The sequence below is a fragment of the Oncorhynchus clarkii genome, chromosome 29, assembly GCF_045791955.1.
Source record: "Oncorhynchus clarkii lewisi isolate Uvic-CL-2024 chromosome 29, UVic_Ocla_1.0, whole genome shotgun sequence".
NCBI classification, from domain to species: domain Eukaryota; kingdom Metazoa; phylum Chordata; class Actinopteri; order Salmoniformes; family Salmonidae; genus Oncorhynchus; species Oncorhynchus clarkii.
Window position 1 is genome coordinate 5,764,109 of NC_092175.1, and position 26,601 is coordinate 5,790,709.

Below are 26,601 nucleotides of genomic sequence, written 5' to 3' on the forward strand. Positions count from 1 at the left end.
ATATCATCAATTTTTTGCGTTCTACTCAGGATTCCAGCAGCCGTATTTAGCACTAACTGAAGTTTATTTTGTGCTTTATCCGGGTAGCGGGAGGGTAGAGCATTGCAGTAGTCTAACCTAGAAGTAACAAAAGCATGGATACATTTTTCTGCATCATTTTTGGACAGAAAGTTTCTGATTTTTGCAATGTTACTTAGATGGAAAAAAGCTGTCCTTGAAACAGTCTTGATATGTTCGTCAAAAGAGAGATCAGGGTCCAGAGTAACGCCGAGGTTTAACATTTCCCTTTGCACCAGCTTCTGACCACTGATCTGATCTAGGCTCTCTGGTCACGGTTTGTACCACAGCCAGTTAAGCTACCTACTGTTCTGAACCACTGCAGCCCTGTCTATCTCTCTCGGCTCTAACCACTGCAGACTGCATAACACTGGGACTACTGGATACTACTACAATGCTCCCATTTTGTGGGTGGACTCTCCTCCCTCTCTCTGTACCCCATCCCACTTTCTTTGTCTATTGTTTCTCATATGACTCAGTTCTATGCTATGCTGCTATGCTGCTGTATTTCCCACTATCTCTGAAGCCCACTTCACTATCTCTCTTTCTGTGTGTGTGTGCGCATGTGGTGGTGCGTGCATGCGTGTGCCCGTGTGTGTGTGTGTGTGTGTGTTCGTGTGTGTGTGTGCACTTGTGTCCCATGTGCAGGTTCCCTTCTCTCCCCAGAACATGCTCAACAGACGCTCGTTCAGTGACGTGCTTCCAGAGTCGCCCAAGTCCGCCCGCAAGAAGGAGGAGGCACGACAGGCCGAGTTCGTCAGGATAGGACAGGTGACACACACAGGGACAGACAACATACAGAGTAGCACAGTCACACTCTTTATCTCATGCACGCACCACACACTCTCATGCTCTCTCTCTGTTGTCCAGGCTCTAAAGCTCAAGACCATCGTCAGAGGAGATGCCCCCACCAGTCTGGTCACTACGGGCCTGTGTAGAAAAGAGGTGAGAAGACCAACAGACACACACATACACACACTCAGCCCCATGCACTAGAGGTTGACACAGGAGTGAAAATAAATTCCTTTCCAGTCCTGATCCTGCATCAGTTCTATAACCCTGAAACTTTCCTGTCCCTTCCTGATAAAAAGTACTCCCGTCCAGTGCTCATTTTTATGTGCAGAAATATGTAGGCTATTGTGTTAGTTCAGTAATGCAATTTGCGACTGTGAAATGAGATTGTCTTACCTATTTTAGTTAAATGCACTGACTGTAGGCCTATTCTAAATGACCTAAATGTAGATAGATTAAGCTGGAGGATGAGGACAGAGACCCCAGCAGGATGGTCGGCTCAGCACAGCACCGGCTTAGAGCTGAGCACTGCCACATTTTAACATTTACAACACATTAACATTTGTATTTGTATTTATTATGGATCCCCATTAGCTTCCTGGGGTCCAGCAAAATGAAGGCATTTATACCATTTTAAAACAGTACAATACATTCACAGATTTCACAACACACTGTGTGCCCTCAGGCCCCTACTCCACCACAACCACATCTCTACAGTACTAAATCCATGTTTATGTATAGTGCGGATGTTATCGTGTATGTTTGTGTTGCTTCACCCCGCTGTGTGTTTTTTAATCAGTTTTTTAAATCTAATTTTACTGCATCAGTTACTTGATGTGGAATAGAGTTCCATGTAGTCATGGCTCTATGTGGTACTGTGTGCCTCCCATAGTCTGTTCTGGACTTGGGGACTGTGAAGAGACCTCTTGTGGCCTGTCTTGTGGGGTATGCATGGGTGTCCGAGCTGTGTGCCAGTAGTTTAGACAGACAGCTCAGTGCCTGTAAAACCTGCCTTGTTGATAATGTTAAGAAGGCAGAGCATCTCTTTATTATAGACAGACTTCTCCCCATCTTCGCTACTACAGCATCAATATGTTTTGACCGTGACAGTTTACAATCTAGTGTTACTCTAAGCAGTCATCTCAACTTGCTCAATTTCCACATGATTTATTACAATATTTGGTTGAGGTTTAGGGTTTAGTGAGTGTTTTGTTCCAAATACAATGCTTTTAGTGTTAGAAATATTTAGGGCTAACTTATTCCTTGCCACCCACTCTGAAACTAACTGCAGCTCTTTGTTAAGTGTTGCAGTCATTTCAGTCGCTGTAGTAGCTGACGTGTATAGTGTTGAGTCATCCACATACATAGAAACTCTGGCTTTACTCAGTCAGTGGCATGTTAGTAAAAATTGACAAAGCAAGGGGCCTAAACAGCGACCCTTGGGAATTCCTGATTCTAACTTGATTATACAGGCTTCCATTAAAGGACACACGCTGTGTCCTGTTAGACAAGTTTACTCTTTATCCACATTATAGCAGGGGGTGTAAAACCATAACACATGTTTTTCCAGCAGCAGACTATGATCAGTAATGTCAAAAGCTTCACTGAAGTCTAACAAGACAGCCCCCACAATCATTTTATCATCAATTCCTCTCAGCCAATCATCAGTCATTTGTGTAAGTGCTGTGCTTGTTGCGTGTCCTTCCCTCTAAGCGTGCTGAAATTCTGTTGTCGATTTGTTTACTGTGAAATAGTATTGTATCTGGTCAAACCCAATTTTTTCCAGAAGTTTACTAAGGGTTGGCAACAGGCTGTTTGGTCGGCTATTTGAGCTAGTAAAGGAGGCTGAGGGCACTGAAGGCACCCTGAGGGCACCCGTTCTCTAGTAGGCTTAAATTGAAGATTTGGTAAATAGGAGTGGCAATATCCAATTGTTAGTAGTTACTATCTTGTCTCAACGCTACAACTCCCGAACGGGCTTGGGAGAGACGAAGGTCGAGAGCCATGCGTCCTCCGAAACACAACCCAACCAAGCCGCACTGCTTCTTAGCACAGGGCGCAACCAATCCGGAAGACAGCCACACCAATGTGAACCTAGCGACCTGGTCAGCGTGCACTGCGCCCGGCCCGCTCCGTTAGCATTTCTGTCTTTTCGGTAGATGTTATAACCATGTATTGCAAAGGTATTATCTAAGTGAGTTTCATAGAAATGAATGTCAGAATATGTTACAAAGTTATTGACTTCATGGACCTTGTTTGGACCTTGTTTCTTAGGCTTAATATAGGCAATTTTTTAGCAATTTTCTGATTTGCTTGGTTGTTTTTGATGCTTTACTGGGAAGCTCATCAGAGGTAGATTTACTCATGTTATTTACATTGGAGCGCAGGGTGAGCTGCATAAAGCGGTCTTCCTACTATTGCACACCGCCTCAGTGTAACTCTGGTTTATAGGCTCATGATTACTGCTTATATTAGCTGTAGGATAAACAGATGTATTTGGTGCAATTAGGGGTACATACAGTGCCTTGCGAAAGTATTCGGCCCCCTTGAACTTTGCGACCTTTTGCCACATTTCAGGCTTCAAACATAAAGATATAAAACTGTATTTTTTTGTGAAGAATCAACAACAAGTGGGACACAATCATGAAGTGGAACGACATTTATTGGATATTTCAAACTTTTTTAACAAATCAAAAACTGAAAAATTGGGCGTGCAAAATTATTCAGCCCCCTTTAAAACTTCTTGCTCCTACTTGAGACGCAGATGTCTCAAGTAGACACCTGGAAATGCAAATGCGCTACGCTAAATGCTAAATGTACTCATTAAAACTCAAACCTTAATCAAAATTCACATGCAGGGTATTGAATTAAAGCTACACTCGTTGTGAACCTAGCCAACAAGTCAGATTTTTAAAATGCTTTTCGGCGAAAGCATGAGAAGCTATTATCTGATAGCATGCAACACCCCAAAATGCCTGAATGCAATGTAAACAAAGATATAGCTTAGCCGGCGCTACACAAAACGCAGAAATAAAATATAAAACATTCATTACCTTTGACGAGCTTCTTTCTTGGCACTCCTATATGCCCCATAAACATCACTATTGGGTCTTTTTTTCGTTTAAATCGGTCCATATATACCCAAAATAGCTTTCTATGGAAGCTGTGTCATTCAGAAAAAAACATTGTTTTTAAACGCTGCGTCATTTTTTAAAATTAAAAAAGTCGACGATAAACTTTCACAAAACACTTCGAAATACTTTTGTAATCCAACTTTAGGTATTAGTAAACGTTTATAATCTATCAAAATGATTACAGGGCGATGTATATTCAATAGCTCCTCGTTTTCAAATCAATGGCTGCCAATGTGCACATTCAAAACATCCTGGTGGAGACCGGAAGAAACGGAATCCAGTTAGTTGGATTTACCAAGAAAAAACTCCATTGAAAATTACGACAATTGCGACATCGTGTGGAATCTGTAGGAATTGCATGCAGGTTGATAATACATTTTGTGCCCTTTTAACAACCCATGAAAGTGACGCATGGAAATAATTTTTAGCTTTCAGAGAGCAGTTTTTCTTGCGCTTTTCAATGAAACACACAATCTGTTATAGTCACAGCCGTGATTTAACCAGTTTTAGAAACTTCAGGGTGTTTTCTATCTACACATACTAATCATATGCATATACTATATTCCTGGCATGAGTAGCAGGACGCTGAAAAGTTGCACGATTTTTAACAGAATGTTCGAAAAAGGAGGGGGTAGACTTAACAGGTTTTAGTTAATACTTTGTAGTGCCACCTTTTGCTGCGATTACAGCTGTAAGTCGCTTGGGGTATGTCTCTATCAGTTTTGCACATCGAGAGACTGACATTTTTTCCCATTCCTCCTTGCAAAACAGCTCGAGCTCAGTGAGGTTGGATGGAGAGCATTTGTGAACAGCAGTTTTCAGTTCTTTCCACAGATTCTCGATTGGATTCAGGTCTGGACTTTGACTTGGCAATTCTAACACCTGGATATGTTTATTTTGGAACCATTCCATTGTAGATTTTGCTTTATGTTTTGGATCATTGTCTTGTTGGAAGACAAATCTCCGTCCCAATCTCAGGTCTTTTGCAGACTCCATCAGGTTTTCTTCCAGAATGGTCCTGTATTTGGCTCCATCCATCTTCCCATCAATTTTAACCATCTTCCCTGTCCCTGCTGAAGAAAAGCAGGCCCAAACCATGATGCTGCCACCACCATGTTTGACAGTGGGGATGGTGTGTTCAGGGTGATGAGCTGTGTTGCTTTTACGCCAAACATAACGTTTTGCATTGTTGCCAAAAACTTCAATTTTGGTTTCATCTGACCAGAGCACCTTCTTCCACATGTTTGGTGTGTCTCCCAGGTGGCTTGTGGCAAACTTTAAACAACACTTTTTATGGATATCTTTAAGAAATGGCTTTCTTCTTGCCACTCTTCCATAAAGGCCAGATTTGTGCAATATACGACTGATTGTTGTCCTATGGACAGAGTCTCCCACCTCAGCTGTAGATCTCTGCAGTTCATCCAGAGTGATCATGGGCCTCTTGGCTGCATCTCTGATCAGTCTTGTCCTTGTATGAGCTGAAAGTTTAGAGGGACGGCCAGGTTTTGGTAGATTTGCAGTGGTCTGATACTCCTTCCATTTCAATATTATCGCTTGCACAGTGCTCCTTGGGATGTTTAAAGCTTGGGAAATCTTTTTGTATCCAAATCCAGCTTTAAACTTCTTCACAACAGTATCTCGGACCTGCCTGGTGTGTTCCTTGTTCTTCATGATGCTCTCTGCGCTTTTAACAGACCTCTGAGACTATCACAGTGCAGGTGCATTTATACGGAGACTTGATTACACACAGGTGGATTGTATTTATCATCATTAGTCATTTAGGTCAACATTGGATCATTCAGAGATCCTCACTGAACTTCTGGAGAGAGTTTGCTGCACTGAAAGTAAAGGGGCTGAATAATTTTGCACGCCCAATTTTTCAGTTTTTGATTTGTTAAAAAAGTTTGAAATATCCAATAAATGTCGTTCCACTTCATGATTGTGTCCCACTTGTTGTTGAATCTTCACAAAAAAATACAGTTTTATATCTTTATGTTTGAAGCCTGAAATGTGGCAAAAGGTCGCAAAGTTCAAGGGGGCCGAATACTTTCGCAAGGCACTGTACATTTAATGACTTACATTGTGTTTGCCAATAGCCCTAAGATCATTGTCACAATGCTACGGATTAACTGAGCTCTTGGATCATTAACAACATGAACATAAAAAAAAAATTGTACAACAGTAGGCTACTGCATAAGTCAATCTATTTTTATTTCATTCTTCACCGCAGGTTTAGTTGAAATCGTGAACAATTGGGCTTGACCGTAAAGTTTTTGGGAGTAGAGCAGCTATGTCGCTTCAGCCCGCTTTTCCCGCTCTCCGGATGGTAGCCTATTTGTTTAAACCGCACAATTTTTTTACAAGCTGTGTACTCGGTTCCTACGTTTTCAAAGACAACTCCATAAAATGTTTCTAAAACACCGCTCTTTCCTTGGCTTTAATGTTAGTGATGGGTCCTTGGCTGCAACAAGACATTGCAATTCATCTATTGGAGGCTTCATCATTTAGCCTACTGACGTAGAAAAGTATGTGAACACACCATCAAATTAGTGGATTTGGCTATTTCAGCTACACCCGTTGTATAAAATTGAGCACACAGCCATGCAATCTCCATAGACAAACGTTGGCAGTAGAATGGCCTTACTGAAGAGCTCAGTCACTTTCAACGTTGCACCATCATAGGATGCCACCTTTCCAAGAAGTCTGTTTGTCAAATTTCTGCCCTGCTAGAGCTAACCCAGTCAACTGTAAGTGCTGTTATTGTGAAGTGGAAATGTCTATGAGCAACAACGACTCAGCCACGAAATGGTAGGCCACACAAGCTCACAGAACGGGACAGCCGAGTGCTGAAGCACGAAACCCATGTCCTCATTTGCAACACTCATTACAGGGTTACAAACTGCCTCTGGAAGCAACGTCAGCCGCACACAAGCCTAAGATCACCATGCGCAATGCCAAGCATCGGCTGGAGTGGTGTAAAGCTCGCCGCCATTGGACTCAGGAGCAGTGGAAATGCGTTCTCTGGAGTGATAAATCACGCTTCACCATCGTGCCAACTGTAAAGTTTGGTGGTGGAGGAATAGTGGTCTGGGGCTGTTTGGTTTGGGCTAGGCCCCTTAGCTCCAGTGAAGGGAAATCGTAACACTACAGCATACAATAACATTATAGATTATTCTGTGCTTCCAACTTTGTGGCAACAGTTTGTTTCAGCATGACACTGTCCCCGTGCACATAGCGAGGTCCACATACTTTTGGTCATGTAGTGTATATTAGGCCTAACCTACACAGTTGTTGATTTTATGAAATGCTGTACAAGTGACACACTTCCACCAAAAAAAACTATGTTTTGAACTATTCCTGTACTGCCCGTTCCTGTGGACTGTTGATCCTGTCCCGATCTTAACTCCCATTCCTACCATAAACCGAGCCCTGTTTCCTTGTCAACCTTTACCATGCACTACTTTTTTCTCACTGAGGCCTAGTGGATCACCATGCCATAATAACAGATTTACTAACTGTGTGACACATTCTGTTGTAGCATGCATTGTAACATAATGTAGACGCCAGTTGATATACTTGTAACTATGTGTTTGTGGTTATGCTGTGATGTCCTTTTTGTGTGTGTTTGTGTGCTGCAGCCTTGGGAGTCCCAGTCGTTCTGCAGTACGTTTTCCTATGAGACGGTGTGTGCTGACTCCTGGGGTCAGTCTCTGTTGGTCGCCACGGAAGCAGCAGGGGTCATGATGATAGATGGTGAGGTCATCACACACATATACACACACACTGAGGTTATAGAATGAAATGCGCTTTATAATTAGTGGACTATTTTATTATAACTGTCATATGCATTATTCAATTATCACTTGAATGTCAATGATTCAGTCAGCATTGATGTCATCATAAAATGAATCTCTTAACATTATACTTTCCCTATATTTCAGCTGTTGATCCACTTCTTTCAAACCCAGGTGAGTGTAACACGGTCAATTCTCCCCATTCAGTGCTACAACTTCTTAGTGTTCAATAAACTGAAATCATTTAATTCAGCCTACTATTTCAGGCAATGTTTTTATTATTGCAGCAACGACATCAGTCAGTGTTTTTCATCAATAGTTAGTAAGATCCTGAGCGAGGCATAGGGAATGACCAATAGACCAATGTGTTGTGTTGGTAGACGCCCAGGTCCTGCCCCCAGTGCAGGTGTTTGATAAGACCATGGTGGTGAAGCAGATGCATGTTCTAGAGCCTCAGGATCTCCTCATCACCAGGACTGACAAAGGTGTGTGATGGTCTCTTTGTCTCTCTTCATCTGACTCTCTTTCAGTCTCTTATTCTCTCTCTCTCCCCTCTCCCTCATTCCCTAACCTATTTTCTCATTCTCATTTTTTGCTTCCTCCCACTCCCTCCTCTCTCTCTCTCTCACTCTCTCTCCCTTCTTCCATCCCTCTTTTTCTGAGTATTTTAGGCTCTTTATTTTAGGCAAACACATTGATCTTCCTCTCTGGGCTGAGGAGGCTGACCTACACACATCCACTCTCTGTAGACTGCTGTTTGTGTGTTTGTGTGTATCCTGCAGGAACAGGTTCTGGGTTGACCTACTGAGATACACTTACACTTCCCACTGTTGCACCTACTGAGATACACTTACACTTCCCACTGTTGCACCTACTGAGATACACTTACACTTCCCACTGTTGCACCTACTGAGATACACTTACACTTCCCACTGTTGCACCTACTGAGATACACTTACACTTCCCACTGTTGCACCTACTGAGATACACTTACACTTCCCGCTGTTACCACTCTTCAGATAAGGAGAGAGACTGAGAGAATGAAACAGAGAATGAACAAGGGGGGGGGGAAACCTTTATTTTTGATTTATTTAACCTTTGTTTAACTTGGCAAGTTGGTTAAGAACAAATTCTTATTTCCAATGACGTCCTACACCAGCCAAACACGGACGACGCTGAGCCAATTGTGTGCCGCCCTATGGGACTCCCAATTACAGACGCTTGTGATACAGCCTCGATTCGAACCAGGGTGTCTGTAGTGACGCCTCTAGCACTGAGATGCAATGCCTTAGATCACTGTGCCACTCGGGAGGAAGGGAGTGAGGGAGAGACACAGTCAGACAGAACAGAATAAATGCTCATCCAAATAATGCTTGTTTTTATTTCAATGTAATGTAAAGAGAACATTCCAGGTTATGTCTATTATATAGTTGTTTTAGCACCAATCACAAAAGCCAGTCTTGTATTTCCATACACTGTAATGTATTCATCATAACATTGACAGACCTCACTAAATTGTGACATATGTCAGAGCATCCCCTAGATTAGCTTCTACAAGTGATAGGATTCCATAGTGATTTAATTAAGCCTATTTTAACCTCAAATCAAGTGTTATTTGTCACGTGCTTCATAAACAGGTGCATGTATACTAACAGTGAAATACTTACGGGCCCTTCCCAACAATGCAGAGAAAAAAAAAGAGAAATAGTAACACAAGGAATAAATACACAATGAGTAATGAAAACTCAGGAAGCAGCTGCAGTCGGTGAGTTTAATAGGAACGAACAAAGTGAACACAAAACCAGGAATAGCGTCTAAAGATGAAAAATACTACCTAATGGGTGATACAACGGAGCCCTGGATAAAGGGGAAGTAATCAGGGTGTGATGAAGTCCAGGTGTGTCATGATGGGTTACCAGGACCGGTGGTTAGTAGACCGGCGACGTCTAGGAGACATGGATACAATGTAATTGAGGTAGATATCTACATATAGGTAGGGATTAAGTGACTAGGCAACAGGATAGATAATAAACAGTAACAGCAGCATATGTGATGAGTCAAAATAGTTTGTTCAAAAATGTCAATGCAGATACTCTGGGTAGCTATTGGTTAACTATTTAGCAGTCTTATTGCTTGGGGGTAGAAGCTGTTTAGGGTCCTGTTGGTTCCAGACTTAGTGCAACGGTATCGCTTGCCGTTCGGTAGTAGAGAGAACAGTCTATGACTTGGGTGGCTGGAGTCTTTAACAATTTTTAAGGGACTTCCTCTGACCCCGCTTGATATAGAGGTCCTGGATGGCAGGGAGCTCGGCCCCAGTGATGTATTGGGTTGTACACACTACCCCTTGTAGCACCTTGCGGTCGGATGCCAAGCAGTTGCCATACCAAGCGGTGTTGCAGCCAGTCAAGATGCTCTCAATGGTGCAGCTGTAGAACTTTCTGAGGATCTTATGGCCCACGCCCAATCTTTTCAGCCTCCTCAGGAGGAAAACATGTTGTCGTGCCATCTTCGTGACTGTTGGTGTGTGTGATCTAGAGGTCAACAGATTAATCGGCATGGCCGATTTACAGTGCCTTGCGAAAGTATTCGGCCCCCTTGAACTTTGCGACCATTTGCCACATTTCAGGCTTCAAACATAAAGATATAAAACTGTATTTTTTTGTGAAGAATCAACAACAAGTGGGACACAATCATGAAGTGGAACGACATTTATTGGATATTTCAAACTTTCTTAACAAATCAAAAACTGAAAAATTGGGCGTGCAAAATTATTCAGCCCCTTTACTTTCAGTGCAGCAAACTCTCTCCAGAAGTTCAGTGAGGATCTCTGAATGATCCAATGTTGACCTAAATGACTAATGATGATAAATACAATCCACCTGTGTGTAATCAAGTCTCCGTATAAATGCACCTGCACTGTGATAGTCTCAGAGGTCCGTCAAAAGCGCAGAGAGCATCATGAAGAACAAGGAACACACCAGGCAGGTCCGAGATACTGTTGTGAAGAAGTTTAAAGCCGGATTTGGAAACAAAAATATTTCCCAAGCTTTAAACATCCCAAGGAGCACTGTGCAAGCGATAATATTGAAATGGAAGGAGTATCAGACCACTGCAAATTTACCAAGACCTGGCCGTCCCTATAAACTTTCAGCTCATACAAGGAGAAGACTGATCAGAGATGCAGCCAAGAGGCCCATGATCACTCTGGATGAACTGCAGAGATCTACAGCTGAGGTGGGAGACTCTGTCCATAGGACAACAATCAGTCGTATATTGCACAAATCTGGCCTTTATGGAAGAGTGGCAAGAAGAAAGCCATTTCTTAAAGATATCCATAAAAAGTGTTGTTTAAAGTTTGCCACAAGCCACCTGGGAGACACACCAAGCATGTGGAAGAAGGTGCTCTGGTCAGATGAAACCAAAATTGAAGTTTTTGGCAACAATGCAAAACGTTATGTTTGGCGTAAAAGCAACACAGCTCATCACCCTGAACACAACATCCCCACTGTCAAACATGGTGGTGGCAGCATCATGGTTTGGGCCTGCTTTTCTTCAGCAGGGACAGGGAAGATGGTTAAAATTGATGGGAAGATGGATGGAGCCAAATACAGGACCATTCTGGAAGAAAACCTGATGGAGTCTGCAAAAGACCTGAGATTGGGACGGAGATTTGTCTTCCAACAAGACAATGATCCAAAACATAAAGCAAAATCTACAATGGAATGGTTCAAAAATAAACATATCCAGGTGTTAGAATGGCCAAGTCAAAGTCCAGACCTGAATCCAATCGAGAATCTGTGGAAAGAACTGAAAACTGCTGTTCACAAATGCTCTCCATCCAACCTCACTGAGCTCGAGCTGTTTTGCAAGGAGGAATGGGAAAAAATGTCAGTCTCTCAATGTGCAAAACTGATAGAGACATACCCCAAGCGACTTACAGCTGTAATCGCAGCAAAAGGTGGCACTACAAAGTATTAACTTAAGGGGGATGAATAATTTTGCACGCCCAATTTTTCAGTTTTTGATTTGTTAAAAAAGTTTAAAATATCCAATAAATGTAGTTCCACTTCATGATTGTGTCCAACTTGTTGTTGATTCTTCATAAAAATATACAGTTTTATATCTTTATGTTTGAAGCCTGAAATGTGGCAAAAGGTCGCAAAGTTCAAGGGGGCCGAATACTTTCGCAAGGCACTGTAATTAGGGCCAATTTCAAGTTTTCATAACAATTGGCCGGTTACATTGCACTCCACGAGGAGACTGCGTGGCAGGCTGACCACCTGACCACGAGTGCAGCAGGGAGGCACGGTAAGTTGCTAGCTAGTATTAAACTTTTCTTAGAAAAAACAATCAATCTTAACATAATCACTAGTTATTTCACCTTTATTTAACCAGGTAGGCAAGTTGAAAACAAGTTCTCATTTACAATTGCAACCTGGCCAAGATAAAGCAAAGCAGTTCGACAAGAACACAGAGTTACACGTGGAGTAAAACAAACATACAGTCAATACTACAGTAGAAAAATGAGCCTATATACAATGTGAGCAAATGAGGTGAGATAGGGGAGGTAAAGGCAAAAAAAAGTAAAAAAATTATAAAAAATAAAGACTGGAATGGTAGATTTGCAGTGGAAGAATGTGCAAAGTAGAGATAGAAATAATGGGGGTGCAAAGGAGCAACATAAATGCAGCGGTAGTTGTTTGCGCTAAATTATAGATGGGCTATGTACAGGTGCAGTAATCTGTGAGCTGCTCTGACAGCTGGTGCTTAAAGCTAGTGAGGGGGATCATCAACCATGTGTAGTTATTACTAGTTTGTCTAGCTTGTCCTGCGTTGCTTATAATAAATGCAGTGCCTGTTAATTTATCACCGAATCACGACCTACTTTGCAAAACGGGTGATAATTTAACAAGTGCATTCGAGAAAAAAGCACTGTCATTGCGTGCCAATGTGTACCTAACCATAAACATCAATGCCTTTCTTAAAATCAATCAAATTTAAGTATGGGCCGCCTGGCTCGTTGCAAACTGTGTGAAGACCATTTCTTCCTAACAAAGACCGTAATTAATTTGCCAGAATTATACATAATTATGACATAAGATTGCACAATGTAACAGCAATATTTTGACTTATGCCACCCGTTAGATAAAATACGGAACGGTTGCGAATTTTACTGAAATAATTAATGTTTTGTTTTCTAAATTATTGTTTCCTTATTTGACCATTTTAATGACTTAAGGCTCGTATTTCTGTGTTTATTATATTATAATTAAGTCTATGATTTGATATTTGATAGACCAGTCTGACTGAGCGGTGTTAGGCAGCAGCTGGCTGTTAAGCATTCATTCAAACAGCACATTCCTGCGTTTGCCAGCAGCTCTTAGCTGTGCTTCAAGCATTGCACTGTTTATGACTTCAAGCCTATCAACTCCCTAGATTAGGCTGGCAATACTATAGTGCCTATAAGAACATCCAATAGTCAAAGGTATATGAAAAACAAATGGTATAGAGAGAAATGGTCCTATAATAACTACAACCTAAAACTTCTTAATAACCAATATTGAAGATTTATGATAAACCACCAGCTTTCATATCTCTTTTTTTATTTTATTTTTATTTTTTACCTTTATTTAACTAGGCAAGTCAGTTAATACCTTTTGTGATTAGGGGGCAGTATTTTTATTTTTGAAAAAAAAACATATATTTTTTTCAGGACAAGATATTTTGTCAGGACAAGATGCTAGAATATGCATATAATTGACAGCTTGGGATAGAAAGCACTCTAAAGTTTCCAAAACTGTAAAAATATTGTCTGTGAGTATAACAGAACTGATGTTGCAGGCTCATGTTTTGAAAGCGCTGCGTTCCAATGTGTCCCTACTGAGCAGTGAATGGGCTATCAACCAGATTACTCTTTCTCCGTATTCCCGAAGGTTTCTACAGCATTGTGACGTAGTTTTACGCATTTACGTTGAAGAATACCCGTAGGCGGCTACATTGCGCAACTGGTCACCTGATGTTCCCAGAGAGATTCTTGCGTAAAATACAGAGGTAGCCATTACTCCAATCGGTCCTACTGCAAAACTAATTGTCCCGATGGATATATTATCGAATAGATATTTGAAAAACACCTTGAAGATTGATTATAAACAACGTTTGCCATGTTTATGTCGATGTTATGGAGCTAATTTCCGTTTTCGTGACTGCAATTTGGCAAACTTTGCCAAAGCACAGCCCCCATGCCACTAGAGGGATATCAACAGACTACCAACTTACTACCTTGAGACAATGCTGAGAATAGCCCACGAAGATCTCCTCCACCGCACAAGCCAGAGGGGGTGCTAAACTAGACAAGAAGATCACGTCAGTCGAGTGTATCAAAAGCCTGGCACGACGTGACGCACCCCTCCTTGGGATTGCATGGGAGAGCACTAGTAAGCCAGGTATTCAGCCCCCCTAATAGAGTCATAGGCACAGTGGAGAGAGGGGAACTTGCCAGGCAGATACAGCAAGGGCGATTCGATTCTTCACTCCAGTGCCTATGCACCCCTGGTCGAGACCGTATGTCTGAAACACAGGCTTCCAGGGTAGGCCATTTTGGGGCTTAAGCATGTTTCATCGAAATGTACAGCTAGCTGTGTCTCGTCCGCAGAGCAGTGAAAATTGACATTGTGTTTCCGAATGACATCACCAAGAGGTAGAATATATAGTGAAAACAATAGTGGTCCTAAAACAGAACCTTGAGGATCACCTGAACTTACCATTTAACTTACCACCAAACCATCCACCTAGATGAACTGATATCTTTCTGACAGTTAAGATCTAAACCAGGCAAGACCAATTAGGGTTTCCAATCCCTCCAAAATAATGTGGTGATTGATTGTGTCAAAAGCAGCATAAGGTCTAGGAGCACAAGGACAGATGCAGCCTTGGTTTGATGCGATTAAAAGGTCATTTACCACCTTCAAAAGTGTGGTGTCAGTACTAGGATGGGGTCTGACTTGTGCGTTTCGCATGCATTATTTGTCTTCAGGAAGGCAGTGAGTTGCTGCACAACAGCTTTAAAAAAATGTATATTGAGAAAAATGGAGGATTCGATATAAGCCAACTTTTTTTCTATTTTTTTTCGATTGAAGGTTAGGCTTTTTCAGGAGAGGCTTTGTTACTTTATTTGGTACACATCCGGAGGATAGGGAGCAGTTACTATGGTCAACATAGGGCCAAGAACAGGAAGGAGAACTGGGGAATAGGGTCCAGTAGGCAGCTGGAAGGTTTAGAGGCCATGACTATAAAACTTGGCCACTTAAAGAAGATCAGTCTTTACGTGGCTAAAAGAAAATAAATATAACATATACTGTTTAAAGTTGTGTGGATAAAGGAATGGGGTGGTGAAATAATTTTCTGTCATGGACAAAGGAACTCAAAAGGTGTGATTTAATTAACAAACATTTTGATTTGAATGTGCAAATAGTCAGGAATTACTTTTTGAATATGAAAGTGGATTAAAAATAGATTAATCTATGTGGTCCAGATCAGGATGATACATACTTCTTTGAAAATATTTATACCAATTTATTGAACTTGCAGGCAACAAATGTTCAAATCATTTAGGTAGGAGACTATAACATAAGTACCTCAATGGACCGTAAAGGAAGTCACTCTACAAACTATCATAACCGTGCCCTTAAGAAAATCACAAATATTTTGGACACATTAGAAATAGTGGATATTTGGAGACTAAAAACCCCAACCTAGTGAGATATACATGGAGGAGACTTAATCAAGCTAGTCGTCTTGAATCCTTGTCTCTTTCTCTCTTGCATCAAAGGATAAAATCGTTTTAATAGGAGACAGAATGCGATCGGATCATCATCTAATTGGCCTTCACATAACTCTCATAGAATTTTCACGTGGACGGGGATATTGGAAATTGTATCAAAGTTTACTGGAGGACAACTTATTTTTAACCAAGACAAAATAACTAAAATATTGTTTGGAATACCTTTAAATGTACCTTCAGGAGGTCATTTAATTCAATATTCATCAATAATTAAAAAGCAGTTTCTAGCTAAAGAGACAAGACTAACAAGGGAAATACATTAACTAATAGTACAGGTAGATAGCAATAAAAATTTTACTACAGAGATACAAAATAAGTTAGAGGAAAAACAAAAAGAACTTGAACTTATTCAATGTAATCTATTACAAAAATAAAGCAAACTGGATGAAATATGGAGAAAAATGCACAATTATTCCTGAATCTCCGATATGCTATCAGATGTTCTCTTTTCTGTATCATCCTCTCCCACTGAATGAACATTATGATAAGGAATTATTTCAAAATAAAAAATAAAAGGAACATTAACAAATGTACAGAAAGGTCCATGTGAAGGCCAAATTACAGAGGATTAACTTCTTGAGGCTATTAAATCATTTTGGTCTGGAAAAACCCCAGGGCTTGATGGCATACCAGTAGAGGTATATCAAGCATTTTTGATAAACTAAAAGCTCCATTGTTAGATTGTTTTAACAACTCCTATAGAAATGGTAGTCTGTCAGGTACTCAGCAGGAAGGTCTGATTTCTCTATTATTAAAACAAGACCCAGATGGCAAATATAAAGATCCAGTCTATCTAAAAAAAAACTGGAGGCCTCTTACACTTCAATGTTCTCTAAGAAGCCAGGCCTGGTATTTATAGCGGATTTTGAAAAGGCATTTGATAAAGTAAGACTGGATTTTATTTATAAATGCCTGGATTTTTTCAATTACGTGATTCTCTAATAAAATGGGTAAAAATAATGTATAGCAACCCAGGTAAAATAGTAAATAACAGCTACTTCTCAGAGTTTTGAATTGTCAAGAGAAATTCATCAAGGGCGTATGCCGTCGTCATATCTATTCATTATGGCCATCGAAATGCTAGCTATTAAAATCAGATCCAATAACAACATTAGAGGACTAGAAATCCAAGGCTTAAAAACAAAGGTGTCCATGTGTGCCGATGACTCAAGTTTTATATTATGTCCACAAGCTAGATCCCTGTAATGTCTCATTGAAGATCTAGATCACTTTTCTGTACTCTGGACTAAAACCTCATTATGATACGTGTACAATATTATGTATTGCATCTTTAAAAAATACAACTTTTACATTACCCTGACATACTTAGTATTCATATCACAAAATATATGAATAAGTTCTCCACAATGAATTTCAATAGAAAATCCTGCAACCATGGAAATCCTGCAACCATGGAGAGGTCTATTTATGGAAAAATTGCCCTGATTAACTCCTTAGTCATATCTCGGTTTACTCACTTACTTATGGTGCTGCTTACTCCTGATTATTTGTTTTTCAAATCAAATGAGCAAAAAATATTTAGCTTTATCTGCTAAACCAGACAAAATAAAGCGTGCCTATCTATATAATGAATATGAATTGGCAGGGTTGAGATGATTAAATATAAAAGCACTAAACCTCTCTCTAAGCTTCACTTATTCAAAAGTTTTACTTGAACCCTAAATGTCTCAAGTAACACATTATACTTTTTTCGAAGTATGTCTCTTTTTCAAACAAGCATTGCAGATCTGGCTACAATTTCAATTTCATCCCCCTGAAAGAGAATAAATATTACAACAAATATTAAAGTCAAAATAAAACATAAAAAGTAACTTTGAGGGGCAGTGTTTTTACAGCTAATGCAGGTTTTGCCTGAGGCTGATGCCGTGCAGGTGTTTGTACACATGCATATACACACACACTCTCATTCAAATACACGCATACACGGACACACACATGTAATAGTGCCAGACATGCACTCAAACATAGACAGTTGGCATTGCTGTTATGATTTCAGTTGTCCTTGATGTCCTTTTTTTTTTTGTATTTTTTATATTGTTGTTTTCTTTTTTCTCTTTTGTTAATTTTCTTGGATGAGGTGTTCTTGGGGGTGGGGAATGGAATTAATTGTATGCATTTTTTTATATTGGAGGGGGACTGTGGGAGTGGTCTCGGATGGTTGAGGGATAGCTATTGGGGAACTGTGGGGGGGATCTTGGAGGGTTTGGGTTCACGTTTTTTGGCCTGGTGGTAGATCGGTCAACATGCCCCCTTGAGCAGGGCGTTGACCCTGGATGCTTCTGTGTGTCGCTCTGAATGGGAGTCTGTTGGATGACTGGTCTGGTGTAATATTTGAGCGGCTTCACTGCAAGTATATTGTATGTTTCGGGATATTAAAAAAAAAATGTATATATATATATACACTGCTCAAAAAAATAAAGGGAACACTTAAACAACACAATGTAACTCCAAGTCAATCACACTTCTGTGAAATCAAACTGTCCACTTAGGAAGCAACACTGATTGACAATACATTTCACATGCTGTTGTGCAAATGGAATAGACAACAGGTGGAAATTATAGGCATTTAGCAAGAAACCCCCAATCAAGGAGTGGTTCTGCAAGTGGGAACCACAGACCACTTCTTAGTTCCTATGCTTCCTGGCTGATGTTTTGGTCACTTTTGAATGCTGGCGGTGCTTTCACTCTAGTGGTAGCATGAGACGGAGTCTACAACCCACACAAGTGGCTCAGCTCATCCAGGATGGCACATCAATGCGAGATGTGGCAAGAAGGTTTGCTGTGTCTGTCAGCGTAGTGTCCAGAGCATGGAGGCGCTACCAGGAGACAGGCCAGTACATCAGGAGACGTGGAGGAGGCCATAGGAGGGCAACAACCTAGCAGCAGGACCGCTACCTCCGCCTTTGTACAAGGAGGAGCACTGCCAGAGCCCTGCAAAATGACCTCCAGCAGGCCACAAATGTGCATGTGTCTGCTCAAACTTTCAGAAACAGACTCCATGAGGGTGGTATGAGGGCCCAACGTCCACAGGTGGGGGTTGTGCTTACAGCCCAACACCGTGCAGGACGTTCGGCATTTGCCAGAGAACACCAAGATTGGCAAATTCGCCACTGGTGCCCTGTGCTCTTCACAGATGAAAGCAGGTTCACACTGAGCACATGTGACAGACGTGACAGTCTGGAGATGGCGTGGAGAACGTTCTGCTGCCTGCAACATCCTCCAGCATGACCGGTTTGGCGGTGGGTCAGTCATGGTGTGGGGTGGCATTTCTTTGGGGGGCCTCCATGTGCTCGCCAGAGGTAGCCTGACTGCCATTGGATACTGAGATGTGATCCTCAGACCCCTTGTGAGACCATATGCTGGTGTGTTTGGCCCTGGGTTCCTCCTAATGCAAGACAATGCTAGACCTCATGTGGCTGGAGTGTGTCAGCAGTTCCTGCAAGACGAAGGCATTGATGCTATGGACTGACCCGCCCGTTCCCCAGACCTGAATCCAATTGAGCACATCTGGGACATCATGTCTCGCTCCATCCACCAACGCCACGTTGCACCACAGACTGTCCAGGAGTTTGTGGATGCTTTAGTCCAGGTCTGGTAGGAGATCCCTCAGGAGACCATCCGCCACCTCATCAGGAGCATGCCCAGGCGTTGTAGGGAGGTCATACAGGCATGTGGAGGCCACACACACTACTGAGCCTCATTTTGACTTGTTTTAAGGACATTACATCAAAGTTGGATCAGCCTGTAGTTTGGTTTTCCACTTTAATTTTGAGTTTGACTCTAAATCCAGACCTCCGTGGGTTGATAAATTTGATTTCCATTGATAATTTTTGTGTGATTTTGTTGTCAGCACATTCAACTATGTAAAGAAAAAAGTATTTAATAAGAATATTTCATTCATTCAGATCTAGGATGTGTTATTTTAGTGTTCCCTTTATTTTTCGGAGCAGTATATATATATATATATATATATATATATATATATATATATATATATATATATATATAAATTGAGTGTCTCCATTGATCCTAGGTCCTGGCAGTTCTGTGCAGATTCAGGACAACTGAGTTGTGGAGAAATATGCATATTCAAAGAGGAGTCCATAATTTGCCTTCTAATGATCAAGATGTTTTTCTTTGAAGAAGTTCATGAATTCATCACTGCTGAAGTGAAGGCCATCCTCACTTGGGGAATGCTGCTTTTTAGTGCGTTTTGTGACAGTATCAAAAATACATTTTCGATTGTTTTTATTCTCCTCAATCAGATTGGAAAAGTAGGATGATTGAGCAGCAGTGAGAGCTCTTTGATATTGCACGGTACTGTCTTTCCAAGCTAGTTGGACTTCCGTTACAATTTCTGAAAGCTTACTTCAGGGCTCAGGTATTTTCTGTGCACCAGGGAGCAATTTTTTGTGTCAAATGTGTTTTGTTTTTAGAGGTGCGACTGCAAGGTTAGGTTTAGATCCTAGGTGGTTAACTGATTTTTGTATTCCAACATCCTTGGGTAGGTGGAAGGAGTCTGGAATGTTGTCCAAGAAGTTATAGCGCAGCTTTTGATAATCCTTGGTTAGGGTCTGAGCAGATTATTTGTGGCGATTGCAAATTTAATAATACGGTGGTCCGATAGTCCAGGATTATGAGAAAAAAACATTTAGATCCCCAATATTTCTTCCGTGGGACAAAACAAGTTCCAGGGTATGATTGTGGCAATGCGTAGGTTATTTTTTTATTTTATTTTTTTATTTCACCTTTATTTAACCAGGTAGGCTAGTTGAGAACACCTTTATTTAACCAGGTAGGCTAGTTGAGAACACCTTTATTTAACCAGGTAGTCTAGTTGAGAACACCTTTATTTAACCAGGTAGGCTAGTTGAGAACACCTTTATTTAACCAGGTAGTCTAGTTGAGAACACCTTTATTTAACCAGGTAGGCTAGTTGAGAACACCTTTATTTAACCAGGTAGTCTAGTTGAGAACACCTTTATTTAACCAGGTAGGCTAGTTGAGAACACCTTTATTTAACCAGGTAGGCTAGTTGAGAACACCTTTATTTAACCAGGTAAGCTAGTTGAGAACACCTTTATTTAACCAGGTAGGCTAGTTGAGAACACCTTTATTTAACCAGGTAGGCTAGTTGAGAACAAGTTTATTTAACCAGGTAGGCTAGTTGAGAACACCTTTATTTAACCAGGTAGGCTAGTTGAGAACACCTTTATTTAACCAGGTAGTCTAGTTGAGAACACCTTTATTTAACCAGGTAGGCTAGTTGAGAACAAGTTTATTTAACCAGGTAGGCTAGTTGAGAACACCTTTATTTAACCAGGTAAGCTAGTTGAGAACACCTTTATTTAACCAGGTAGGCTAGTTGAGAACACCTTTATTTAACCAGGTAGGCTAGTTGAGAACACCTTTATTTAACCAGGTAAGCTAGTTGAGAACACCTTTATTTAACCAGGTAGGCTAGTTGAGAACACCTTTATTTAACCAGGTAGGCTAGTTGAGAACAAGTTTATTTAACCAGGTAGGCTAGTTGAGAACACCTTTATTTAACCAGGTAGGCTAGTTGAGAACACCTTTATTTAACCAGGTAGGCTAGTTGAGAACAAGTTTATTTAACCAGGTAGGCTAGTTGAGAACACCTTTATTTAACCAGGTAGGCTAGTTGAGAACACCTTTATTTAACCAGGTAGGCTAGTTGAGAACACCTTTATTTAACCAGGTAGGCTAGTTGAGAACACCTTTATTTAACCAGGTAGGCTAGTTGAGAACAAGTTTATTTAACCAGGTAGGCTAGTTGAGAACACCTTTATTTAACCAGGTAGGCTAGTTGAGAACACCTTTATTTAACCAGGTAGGCTAGTTGAGAACACCTTTATTTAACCAGGTAGGCTAGTTGAGAACACCTTTATTTAACCAGGTAGGCTAGTTGAGAACACCTTTATTTAACCAGGTAGGCTAGTTGAGAACACCTTTATTTAACCAGGTAGGCTAGTTGAGAACACCTTTATTTAACCAGGTAGGCTAGTTGAGAACACCTTTATTTAACCAGGTAGACTAGTTGAGAACAAGTTCTCATTTGCAACTGCGACCTGGCCAAGATAAAACATAGCAGTGTGAACAGACAACACAGAGTTACACATGGAGTAAACAATTAACAAGTCAATAACACAGTAGAAAAAAAAGGGGAGTCTATATACATTGTGTGCAAAAGGCATGAGGAGGTAGGCGAATAATTACAATTTTGCAGATTAACACTGGAGTGATAAATGATCAGATGGACATGTACCGGTAGAGATATTGGTGTGCAAAAGAGCAGAAAAGTAAATAAATAAAAACAGTATGGGGATGGATGAGGTAGGTGAAAATGGGTGGGCTATTTACCAATAGACTATATAACATAGTCTATTGGTAAATAGCCCACCCATTTTCAACATAACGTTGGACATAACCCACTAAGTCGATGTAGAGTAAAGTTTTTTGCAGTTGTTCTGTGGACTACTGTGGAATACTACTATAGAATCACAGATTTTTTAAAATATATAAATTGGTCTTTGAAGATGTGTTGTTTTCCAGGGAAGGATGCGCGTCTCTATGTGTTCAGACTAAGCATGCTCAAGAGAGGCCTGGAGGAGAGGCAGCTGGTTCGCACCAAGTGTGACAGCCGAGAAAACAAACTGGAGAAGACCAAAGGTACACACACACGCAGGCATACGCACGCATGCACACACACACATATTTGTTTTACTATCCTTGTGGGGACCAAACAAATCATTCCCATTCAAAATCCTATTTTCCCTAACCCTAACCTTAACCCCTAACCCTAATTGTAACCCTAAACCTAACACCTAAGACTAAAATAGCCTTTTTCCTTGTGGAGTACTGGCAAAATGTCCCCACTTAAATTTTCCTTGTTTTAAAACTAAAATCACTCACACTCACACCCATTCCCAGGCAGTGTGCCAGTTCAGTGAGGTGTAGTAGAGTTCGGCCCCGGGTGTAGTAGAGTCCGGCCCCGGGCGCTGTGGAACAGTCCCTGAGGAGATTCACAACTCCCCCTACTACACACTGTATGGCCTCTCCAAAACAACCACAGTACATGGGTGTGTGTGGGATGTGGGCTTTGGAGGGGGAGGAACGGTAAGCATGAGTGTGTGTGTCTCAGAAAAGAGATTAGAGGAATAGAACCTGCTGCATTTCTATATGTAAGGACCAGACCAGATCCAATATGCCGCTCAGGTAGGGGAAGCACTTCTTAGACAATGAATGGGAAAGAGACAGAGAGGGAAAACTCTCTCTCTCGCTCACCCCTATCCCCCCCTTCTGTCTCCCCATCACCCTCCCCCTCTCTCCTTCACTCCCTTACTGCCCCTACCCCAGGGTGTCACCTGTACTCTATCAACACCCACCACGGGTCAGAGTTGAGGATCGTGGCAGCCATCAGAAACAAGCTCCTCCTCATCACCAGGAAACAGCCCCGTCCCAATGGCATGGGCACCCTCGCCGCCACAACCGACTCGCCCGTGGACCAGTTCCAATACATACGGGTAGGATCATTTTTAGACACAAGCGGACACACACACACGGTTTACACAGAAACATACAGACTACACTTTCCACCATTGTGCACAGTAGTTCTTTACCATAACCATTTTGAATGACTGAATGAGTTCAACTTAACAATCAGTGTTTTAGAGTAAAATGTAATTGTGGAACAGGGAGGGTATGTCACCACAGCTAAACCTAATAAGGAATGGGGCTAGTGGATGAGGAGAGGCGCATAGCCAAAAATACATGCACGCTGACTGTGTGAGACCTGTGAGAGCCCCATCCTCGTGATCAGTCCCCCTCCGTTACAATTTAGTCATTCAGCAGACGCTTTTATCCAGAGTGCCTTGCTCAAGGGCACATCAACACATTTTTCACCTAGTCAGCTCAGGGAATTCAACTAGCAACCTTTTGGTTACTGGCTCAACGCTCTTAACCGCTAGGCTACCTGCCACCCTGTCCTCTAGGAAATCTGTCTGTGTGAAACTCCGGTGGTGATGGCTTTGGTGGATGGTCCTACAGGGGAGAATGACAACATGATCTGTGTGGCCTACAAACACCAGTTTGACCTGATCAACGAGAGCACCGGGGACGCATACAGGCTACACCACGTAGACGCCAACCGAGTGAGACCTCCAACCAACATTGTTTATGTTGTTATTTACCTTCCATTTATCTTCAGTGTACCTGGTTGGTTAACTGAGAACAGAGCTCAACAATGGAAGAGTTACAGTTTAGGGGAGACGAGTTGAAGAATGATAATTGAATAGAATAAATTAAGTATGTATTTTCTTCATAATTGAATAAAATAAATTCAAGACAGTGTTCTTCTCTGCCATGTGCACACAGGTCAACTTTGTGGCAGCCATCGATGTGTACGAGGATGGGGAGGCTGGTCTTTTGTTGTGTTACAATTGTGAGTCTCTATTTATCCCTTATTTTACATCAAAGTATAAATATTTATCTGGGGTGTTTCTACATTTTAATATACACTGACTATACAAGACATTAAGAACACTCTTCATCACAGACCAGGTGAATCCTGGTGGAAGCTATGATCCATTATTGATGTCAATTGTTAAATACACTTCAATCAATGTAGATGAAAGGGAGGAGACAGGATAAAGAAGGACTTTTAAGCCTTGAGACATGGAATGTGTATGTGTGCCATTCAGAGTGTGAATGGGCAAGATAAAATATTTAAGTGCCTTTGAACAGGGTATGGTAGTAGGTGCCAGACGCATTGGTTTGGGTCAAGAACCACAATGATGCTAGGGGTTTCACGCTCAACAGTTTCCCATGTGTATCAAGAATGGTCCTTTCTTGATATGGTGCAACTCAATATTAGGAAGGTGTTCCTAATGTTTGGTATACTCCATGTCTATTATCCATTGTCGTCAACCCACAAATATCTGTTCGTATAAGCTTACTTTACAAATACGTATACAAATACAAATGATACCCCATTCCCTTTATAGTATCCTGTGGTCTCTGGTCAAAAGTAGTGCACCGTAAAGGGAATAGGGTGCCATTTCGGACATAGACATGGTTTAACGACTGAAATTACAGTAGATGTCTTATCTCTGTCTGCTGTACAGATATCTGCTCCTATAAGAAGGTGTGTCCGTTCAACGGCTCCACCCCCATGATCCAGTCCAACGCGTCTGACTTCCACTTCAGCTGGAACCAGATGCCCAATGCCATCGGTGAGTGGTACTGGTAACCATAGCAACCAGCAGTCCCTCCCCACACCTCGCTCCCGCGGTCAGCCCAGCCTCCGGCCCTGGCCTAAGCCCTGTCACCATGGTAACATGCAGCGGGTGGCTACTGAGGCTAGGTCGTTGAGTGTGTTCGTCTGTGTCTGTGCTTCTGTGTGTTTGTTTCTGATGACTAATGAAAGCAGAGAATGGCCGACTAAAGAGACATTACTTTTTGATTTAAATAAATATGACATAAACTACAGTTTCTCTTCTACATGTTTGTGTGTGTATGTTTGTACTGGGATGCTGCCTTGACAAACCAATTGTCCCCTTGGGATTAATTAAGAAACTATTGTCTATTATCTATCACATATCCCAACCATTTATATCAACTTCATTTAGCCTGGTGTCTGTCTTCTGAATGTTGATGCTGTGCTTTTTATCATAATTACTTAATTGTCATGAACTCCGTGTTACCTTTGGTTGTCCGTTCTGCCTGTAACTTGACTTGTTCTTATGCTGCTGTGCAGAGCATATTATGAATGTAAATGCAGATTGGTTGTCCTGTCCATTGTAAAACCATAGCAGGAAGTTGTTGTTTTTGTTGTTGTGTTGCAGTTTGTTCATCCTTTATCAACCAAATATCTGGAAGTTGTTGTGTTACAGTGTGTGCGTTCCCCTACATCCTGGCTTTTACCACTGACTCCATTGAGATCCGGCTGGTTGTCAACGGTAACCTGGTCTATACAGCTGTGGTACCAGAGCTGCAGCTGACTGCCTCGAGGGTGAGTCTGATTGACAGATGGAAGTGTCCAATCATGATAATGATTGTAATGAAAATGTGTGCACAATTGTGTATATTTTTTCATGTACACTCTGTGGCTAGTTTATTAGGTAGAACCATCTAGTACCACCCTTTTGCTTCCAGAACTGCCTGAATTATTTGGGGCATGGATTCTACAAGTCGGAAACGTTCCACAGGAATGTTGGTCAATGCTGACTCGACGGCATCACGTAGTTGCTGCAGATTGGACGGCAGTACACCAGCCTGTACACTCTTTGAAAAAAAGGTGCTAAGTAAAACCATACTGAGTTCTTTGGTTTGCCCCATAGAGGAACCCTTTTTGGTGCTGTGTAGCTGTGTAGCTGTGTAAGGGTTGAGGAAAAGATGAACGGAGCAAAGTACAGAGAGATCCTTGATGAAAACCTGCTACAAGAGCGCTCAGGACCTCAGACTGGGGCGAAGGTTCACCTTCCAACAGGACATTGACCCTAAGTACAGCCAAGACAATGCAGGAGTGGCTTCGGGACAAGTCTCTGAATGTCCTTGAGTGGCCCAGCCAGAGTCCGAACTGGAACCCGATCGAACATCTCTGGAGAGACATGAAAATAGCTGTGCAGCAACGCTCCCCATCCAACCTGACAGAGCTTGACAGGATCTGCAGAGAAGAATGAGAGAAACTCCCTGAATACAGGTGTGCCAAGCTTGTAGCGTAATACCCAAGAAGACTCGAGACTGTAATCGCTGCCATAGGTGTTTCAACAAAGAACTGAGTAAATGGTCTTAATACTTACGTAAATGTGATATTTCAGTTTTTTATTTTTAATACATTCTAAACCTATTTTTGCTTCGTCATTATGGGGTATTGTGTTTAGATTAATGAGGATAAAAAAAATATGTTTTAATCCATTTCAGAATAAGGCTGTAACGTAACATA

General features: G+C 41.4%; 1 protein-coding gene across 3 annotated transcripts in view; it reads left to right on the top strand.

The window, feature by feature from the left end:
* Window positions 1-26,601, top strand: part of LOC139388521 (GTPase-activating Rap/Ran-GAP domain-like protein 3) — a 174,349-nt gene that overhangs the window by 128,435 nt on the left and 19,313 nt on the right. For 2 of the 3 annotated variants that reach the window (XM_071135222.1, XM_071135224.1), the window contains 11 exons: window positions 706-828; window positions 928-1,002; window positions 7,622-7,736; window positions 7,925-7,951; window positions 8,158-8,262; window positions 22,212-22,328; window positions 23,016-23,182; window positions 23,651-23,809; window positions 24,033-24,099; window positions 24,782-24,889; window positions 25,550-25,668. In XM_071135222.1, coding sequence (XP_070991323.1) covers window positions 706-828; window positions 928-1,002; window positions 7,622-7,736; window positions 7,925-7,951; window positions 8,158-8,262; window positions 22,212-22,328; window positions 23,016-23,182; window positions 23,651-23,809; window positions 24,033-24,099; window positions 24,782-24,889; window positions 25,550-25,668 — 1,182 coding nt within the window. The remainder of the gene's footprint in view (window positions 1-705; window positions 829-927; window positions 1,003-7,621; window positions 7,737-7,924; window positions 7,952-8,157; window positions 8,263-22,211; window positions 22,329-23,015; window positions 23,183-23,650; window positions 23,810-24,032; window positions 24,100-24,781; window positions 24,890-25,549; window positions 25,669-26,601) is intronic. The other variant, XM_071135223.1, reaches the window with a different exon arrangement.